At 44.2% G+C, this 7,465-nt stretch overlaps 1 protein-coding gene across 1 annotated transcript; it reads right to left on the reverse strand.

The window, feature by feature from the left end:
- Nucleotides 1-583: 583 nt before the first annotated feature.
- SLC35G1 (solute carrier family 35 member G1) lies at nt 584-6,189 on the reverse strand. The gene is made up of 3 exons (XM_067299527.1): nt 5,976-6,189; nt 1,943-2,123; nt 584-1,402 (listed from the first exon to the last, which is right to left on the reverse strand). Exons 1-3 carry the CDS (start codon nt 6,187-6,189, stop codon nt 643-645), a joined length of 1,155 nt encoding a protein of 384 aa, XP_067155628.1. The 3' UTR covers nt 584-642.
- Nucleotides 6,190-7,465: the final 1,276 nt, after the last annotated feature.

Here is a 7,465-nt window from a genome sequence, read left to right on the forward strand (position 1 = left end):
TTTAAAAATTTTTTTGAAAAGAAAGCAAAGCTGATAATTTTCACATTATATTTTCTCTTGACATTACTTGGAAAGATGAAACATCCTTTGTTCATTTAGAGCTCAGTCAAAAATAAATCCTTACATATTTGGCATCTGTTTTGTGCAAAAATATTAGAAAGTCTATAAATGTGCAAGCTTTATCTGTCCTATGAAAGTTGGATGTTTATAGGGCTGTAATTCTTCATTGTAGTCTAATTTTTTTGTACTGCAGTCCCTCTGGAAATCAAGCACAGAATAATATGAAATTAGCCTGCAAGACCTTGATTTCCACTTCTCAGGAGACAGGTCTAAGTGGAGAATCAGAAGGATTAAAAATTAAAGGAAAATAAAAGTGTTTGCCCAATAACTATCATCCACTTTAGACAGGAAGCAAGCAACTTTTAAAGATCTTCTTCTCATACTTGCGTGCCTAAAGACGAGACAAAAAAGCATATACCTAATCAGTTGTCTAGACAGCTTCGATTTTGTTTTAAAAAGAAAAATAGACTTTTATTGGGTATAACTGGATACTATAATTTGATAAATGAAATATTTAAAATAAATAAATATTGTATTTCTCAAGATTATTTATGTTTCTGTAATGAGATAGTGTCTGAATTGTTAGATTTCATTTTGTTTAGCTTTTTTTGAGCTTTGTTGCCACTTACGAATGGCAGTTCCAGAACTACTAGCTATTACACAAAGGGCACCACCCACAGTCCACCAAGTTGGTAGATGATTAAGGAAAAGAATCTGTAAAATAAAAGCAAACACCACATCCATTGTTCTCATTATGGCAACAGGTCCAGCTTTTTCTATCTGTAATGCTTTTGTAAGAAATATCTGACCCCCTAACCCTAGAACACCTATTAATATTAGAAGAACTCTATCTTTACCACAATAGGGTAAACTCCATTCATTCACAAGAAACAATGTTATAACACATCCAGTTAAACCAATTACTGCATAATACCAAATGGACAAAAAATAATGCACAGATTTTCCCACCTTTCTTAGTATAACAAAAGTCAAAGCTGCAGATAATGCGCTTGTAATTGCTGCTATAGTTCCTTTAAGATGATCTGTGTAATTTCCTTCAATCCCTGTAATGTTTGACCCAAAAAGAAATGGTGGTCTGGCAATAAGGACCACTCCAGTGATTGCGAAGAGGGTAAACAGAAGATCCCAAATACTGTATTTCTCTTTGAGAAAGATCCAAGCCAGCAATGATGTAAAAACAGGACTGCTAAAAGTTAGAACAGTGGCATCAGCTAGAGGCATTACTTGGAAAGCATAGTAGAGAAGAACCATCGCACTAGAGCCAAAGAATCCTCGGAAGAAAAGATAGATTCTTTTACCTTTTGGTCCCAAAAACCCTGTTCTGAAAAAAAAAGAAAGAAAGAAAGAAAAAAGTCACATTAGTGTTACTATCTTGCTTATTTCGTGACCAACATTCAATTACATTTAACTGTATAGACTTTCAAAATGACAGACTTTTCATTTCAAATGTCAAAGTATTTCAAACTGTCTGATCACACAGACCTATTCATTTCCATAACCCTCAATCACATTCAGAGTCATTCTTCTAGGTATTAAATTTGTGCTTGCAAAATAACTGAAGAATATCTACAAATTACCTTTTATTTTTAATAACAGCACTTCATGGAAGATCAATACATCTGATATAATCCCTGTTGAAACTTCCACAATTCAGGGAGTCAAAGATTTTCAGTTTGCTGAAATGTATTGAGAAACTATCAACTAGTCTAGTCAGAAGTAGTAGATGCTGCTCCAAAACAATGCAATTTATTCAATTAAAGTTTGAATTAATATTGCAATGTGATTTAAATTTCAATTTGAGTGATAATTCTGGATGTATTTTTATGAAATAACTCTTAATTCAAACATTTGCTACACTTACTTGTAGTATATTAAACCAGGAAGAACAAATGCCATTTGGAAAACGCATCGAAATGCACTCACTTCTACGGCGTGCACATCTTCTATTTTTTTTAGAAATAAAGAGGTCACCGAGAAAAGGAAGGCAGCCAGTACAGTATAAAACAGACCAAGTCCTGGACAGGAAGCTTTCTTCTTTGTTCCTGCAACAGATTAAAAAAACCCCTCCAGTTAATAATGACCTAGCTACCTACCAGATTTCTCAGATGGCTTTGTATACTGCAATGCTGTATGAATTTATAGCTATGCTTGGGATAGAGGAAAAGGAAAGCAAAAAACCAAATGCAAATACTATATTTATTTACCAGATATACCTTGAGAATATGTTTCATTGACTGCCACGGGTCTCCATTTTTTCCTTAAACAGGAGATAAAAGTAAAATCGAACAGTTTTGATGCAAAACTATCCCCACACTTCTCACAGTTCTACAACAGTTAGTAGGCTTTACTTCTTGGAGGCATCAGGCTCTAGTTTGGGAGATTCATTAACAGGATGTGTTGTATCATTCTGACCACCACCCAAAGATCACTAAATACAACTGCAAAAAAGGTCCATGAAAAGATTACGAAACGCTGAAACTTACTGCCTGGAAGCAGCAATTTAGTTCCTTTTCTCACGTGCCCAGCATGCCCGCGCACAAACAAATTTGTAAAAACAGTGGAAGCACCTCACATGAGCTGTAAGATAAGCATCAGGTATAACAAAACACCCTAAATTTGACCTAGGGCTACACAAGTTTTACGTAACTTTTTTATCTTGCTGTAAGAATCTAAATATCTTCTTCTAATGAGCATCAAACATAGATTTTTTAAATCAGAAGAATTTTAAGTGCTTAGTTTTAAAACATCATTTGCCTGCTGTAAAGTGCTGATATCCCTAAAAGTTCCATGAAGACCTAAGTTTCACCTTAGTTTACACTCATCTATCAGACTGTCTTCCTGAAGTCAGTTCCTAAGCCTGATGGTTTCTATTCAAGCTTCCACATGGCCTCAGGCACCCTTCAGCGACATAGTCTTCCTTGTTCCACCCACCTTCTCCACCCTCAGCTATGAAAAAAAGAAAAGCAGAGAGGGTGAACTGCTGCTGACCTCACCACTGTCTCCAAAGAAAGCAGTCTTTTTGAAAACAACTTTGCTGCTGAAGAGGAACAGTCTTTGCACTGAAACTAGAGGTGAACACCATAGAAAAGAGAACCCATCTGAGTAGTAGAGTGGGGTATTACCATCTCACCATCTTTTTGTCTTTCTGTATGCATAAAATACTGGGGGTTACTCTTTCTTCTACTACACCCTCTAAAGATAGGAGTGAGAACTCCATCTTCCTGAAGCAGTCTGTTTTGATAAAAGATGCCTCATGTTACACTGTGTGGGAGCCAGTGAGCCTTACAGATCCTCTACAGCATAATCAGCAGGGCACTGCTGAGAGTTGCTTAGCAACTTAATATGGTTTTGAGGAAGTTTTTTTTTTTAATTAACAAACCTTGTCACAATCCATTTGATCCTCCCGGAGATCAGCATTCAAGGTTGAGAAACTGCTTCTTGCTATCTAAGAGCTGAGACTGTGGGTTGGTACCTTGTGTGTCACACTGGTTCTAGCTTTATCTGTTTTGAAGACAGCAGGCTTTGCAACTCCAACCAGAACTTAAAGTTTGCAGAAGACAAAATAATTTCAGAACTCCAGTCACACTACTGCTGAAAATGAATGGCAATTTCTACTAGATAAAAATATTTCTATTTAGCAACAGCCACTTATATACAAGCAACTATTAAAATTGCCCCTAACCAGCATTGGTCCAGGACATCTACCAGTTGTGAAACAGAGCAGAAAGACATGTTCACAAATTACACAATGTCCTAATCCACACAGTCATGCAAAAGAAATACAAAGTCAACAGTGTCTCAAATATTAAAGCAAGAGGAATCAGAGTGGCCTGTAAGTCAAATGGCAAACCCAAACACAGGCTGGCTTATGGAAGAACACAGTACAAACAGAACTATTAACTTTTATTTCAGGCATGATAGCTTGTCTGATTACTACAGAAGGAAGCCAATCTAAATAATAGAAGTGTTGAAATGGAAAAAATAAATAGAATTAAAGAAAATGAAGCTAAAAGGATGTTATACCCAGAAGCTTTGAATTTGAAGGAACAAAGAAAAAGAGAAGGAACTCATACTTTTGTAAACTACCTAATATACCAAGCATATCAGAAAAGGTATCTTATAACACTAGAATTTAAGCCATCAACATCTCATAGTGCCAAAGCATGTACTCAATGCAATGAGAAAGTGTGGTATTTCCTTTTAAAAATAAAATGGTACAAGCTCTTCCACCAAAAACAAGAATTACAGTTCTCTAGAATTCTTATTTCAAAGTGTATTCTAAGAAGAAGTTAGGTTAAGATAACATTCCCACCCAACTAAACATTAAGCCTCCAAACACTAACCAATTACCATCAAGATACTTAAGAACTTATACCTTCTGATAAAACAAACAAACAAACAAACCCATGCAGTCTAAAAATAAAAAAGGTCAAAGTAGTACACAAGTGCTCTTTCCTGAGTGGCTAACACATTTGAGGAAACAGAAGTATTTCAGCAGCTCTTTGATTTTCCAAATTTATTATCTGGCCAACTCTATATCTAAGGTTTTCAAACAATCTTACAACTCTTGTTTTAAGTCCTAGCTGAATACATCCTACTACCCCCCCTTTTCTATGTGTAAACCCTCTTTGTCTGCATTTTAATGTCATGTTCTCTTATGAAGAGTTTTTATACTTGAAAAATAAATACACTGGGGGCAAAAAACCCCCAACACTTCTCATGTACATGAAACTTGAGAATAGTAGCAGAGGCAGAAGAGTACTGCCTATGGGGAAAGAGGTTGGTGAGGCGACCCAGACCTTCAAGAGAGCCAGGAAAGGGTCATCCGTTCTTAACACCTTAAGAAGCACAGGCAAGAGTGTGCACAAGCAGCACACCAGCCTGCTTATGAACTAACCATGGTCATGTGGACAAGATGTGGGCATGATTCATACAGTGCAGCTATTGACTCAATTAACATTCAGCCAGGCAGACTACTAAAAAAAAAAAAACAGCAGGGTGAATAACTGCAAATTCCACAGGGTTTCAAATATTGTTTTTTTCCAAGCTTTGACTCAGAAGTGATATTAGTGCTCTTCACCAGTGAAGTTTACACTATCTCTTTGGGGCTCTCTACAGCTCATTTACCAAAGACTGCTATTTTAACTATTCTCTGCTGAAAAATCAATTATTCCATATTTACATGGGAAACACACTTTCAATAGGTTTACTTAAAATGTAAAAATTTAGCATAATACAGTACTTCGGAGCACAACTTCAAAAGTCAAGTATTTTAAGACTGCATCTATTAAAGCCACATTAAGCTTATGGAAAACACACTGTAGCATATTTCTCAGTAAGTTAAAGGCCTTACCAATTCAAAACAATCCAGTGTCAAAATGAAGCACGCAGATTAAGACTAAAGAGCGCGCTCACACAGAAGTAAGAAAGAGTTGCCAGGGCAGTCGCAGCTGGGAGTACGCGAGTCCCTCCGCTCACCGCCAGCGCGCTGCTGGTGCCCCTCTCAGGAAGCACTGACTGCCACAAGTTCAGCCTGCTACAGCCGCGGCGCTTGGCTTTACCGAAGCCGGGAAGCCGCCTGGGCACAGCGGCGGCCAAAGGGCCGCGCACGGGCCGCGGGTCCCCCCGCCGCCGCCAGGTGAACCGCCCGCCCGCCCGCCCGGCGGAGCCCCGCCGCTGCATCCTCCCCGCCGCCGGCGGGCAGCCCAGGTGCCGGGCGCCCCCTGCGGCAGCGCGGGCGCGCTCCGGGCCCCGTCACGGCGGGCGAGGAGCGCGGGTGCCTTCGGGGCCGCTTCCTCTTCCTCCGCCCCGCCGGCAATGTCACCCCGGGGGCGCGGGGCGCCAGCCAGGAGGGCACTGCCCCCTGCCCCGCTTGCCAGGCTCCCCCTCCTCACCGGGTGCTTTGCAGCAGCGCGGCCAGGACAAGCCCGAGCAGCAGCCACAAACGCGGGGCTCTTCAGCGCCCGCCGCCTCCGCGCCGGGCGCCGGGCACAGCTGCGGCTGCCCCAGCCCCGCATCGTCCTCCTGGCTCAGCGGCACCTCCGGCTCCTTCCCGCCGGCAGCCGAGACAGCAGCGGCAGCAGCCTCGCCGCCCTGACACAGCACCATGAGGACGCGCGGCTGCGTGCGATGCTACCGGCTCCTCGCAGCCGGCAGGCACCTGCGTCCTGCGCATGCGGTGCCGCCGCCCCGTGCCGCCCCGGCTCCCTCCCCTCCCCTCGCCCGAGGCGGGGAGGCAGCACGCCAGGCCGGGGCTTGGGCTCCGCCGAGTCCGGGCCGCGACTGGGGGGCTTCCGCTCTCCCCCCGTTGCAGATACCTGCCCGAAAGCCGGGCAGGAGCCCAAGGCCCCTGCCGGGGGCAGGAGCGAGCGCCCTGCCACCTCCGCCGCGGCGTCCTCGCAGGGCGCGCTGCCTCCCGCGCTCCCTGTGAGGGGCGCCGCTGCCGCCTCCCCAGCGAGCGCTGCTCGAGCCCGGGGCCTGGGCCGCGCCGGGTCTCGGCGAGGAGGCAGCGAGCCTAGCGCGACCCGGGAGGGGGAGCTCGCATCTCGCTGGCGAGGCGAGAGGCGAGGCGGGGCGGCAGCGGGCGGAACGGAACCGACCCCGTCTCTGGGCCGCGGGCGGCCCTGCCTGGCCGCGCCCCGCCGCGCGTGGTGACCGTTGGGGCCGGCCGTTGCCGCCGTTGCGGGGGAGGGAGGGGGCTCTGCGGCCTGCGAGGTGTCGGGTGGCGCCGCCCGCGGGCTGCCGCTGACAGGAGCGGGCTGAGGCCGTGCGCTTGCGAGGAAATAGAACTGTGGAAAGGGATGACGCAAAGTTGCTTTAGGGGTGTTCTTGCCTCATCTGAGCATCTGAAATAAAAGCATGTAGCAACTTCTGAGTGAAACCTCAAGGCAGCGGGGCGTGCAGCCCATCATAGGGGGCTTTTGCACTGGTGTCTAACCGAGATAATTGAGCTTTTATGACGGTTTTTCCATGCTCTGTATGTCACAGTGTGAAATCCTTCTAATCCAATCTCTACACCGATTTAAATAGCTCGGCTTTCCTTTCAATGGGCCCATTAAAATTTAATTGTCATGTCACTGAACAATACCGTCATCTGTACCTGAGAGCACTGCTACCTGCATCAGCCGCATTCGTAGAGGTCAAAATGGGGATGCAGGGGAGATTCAGTGGGCAATTTATTGCTTCTATGGGCATATGAAAATACTGTAAAGGGTTGTTAGTAGGGTGGGAAAATCATTTAACCACTTTCTTGTGGTATATTTTTTTAAAAAACAGTGCTGCCTATATGTTTAGGCAGGAGAATCAGAAAGAGGAGCTGGCCAGGAGAAATATGAAATAGAGCAGCTCTGTTTCCTTATCTGTCAAAGAGTAAAGAGAAAAAGAC

The sequence above is a fragment of the Apteryx mantelli genome, chromosome 7 (assembly GCF_036417845.1).
Source record: "Apteryx mantelli isolate bAptMan1 chromosome 7, bAptMan1.hap1, whole genome shotgun sequence".
Lineage (NCBI taxonomy): Eukaryota > Metazoa > Chordata > Aves > Apterygiformes > Apterygidae > Apteryx > Apteryx mantelli.

Bases quoted from the DNA above. Each gene is read 5' to 3' on its own strand.
- SLC35G1 (XM_067299527.1), bottom strand. From the start codon at position 6,189: ATGGTGCTGTGTCAGGGCGGCGAGGCTGCTGCCGCTGCTGTCTCGGCT. The intron at 2,124-5,975 runs GTGAGGAGGGGG...AATCTGTTGCAG, and splicing joins GCGCTGCTGCAAAGCACCCG to GAACAAAGAAGAAAGCTTCC. The intron at 1,403-1,942 runs GTAAGTGTAGCA...TTTTTTTTTCAG, and splicing joins CCTGGTTTAATATACTACAA to AACAGGGTTTTTGGGACCAA.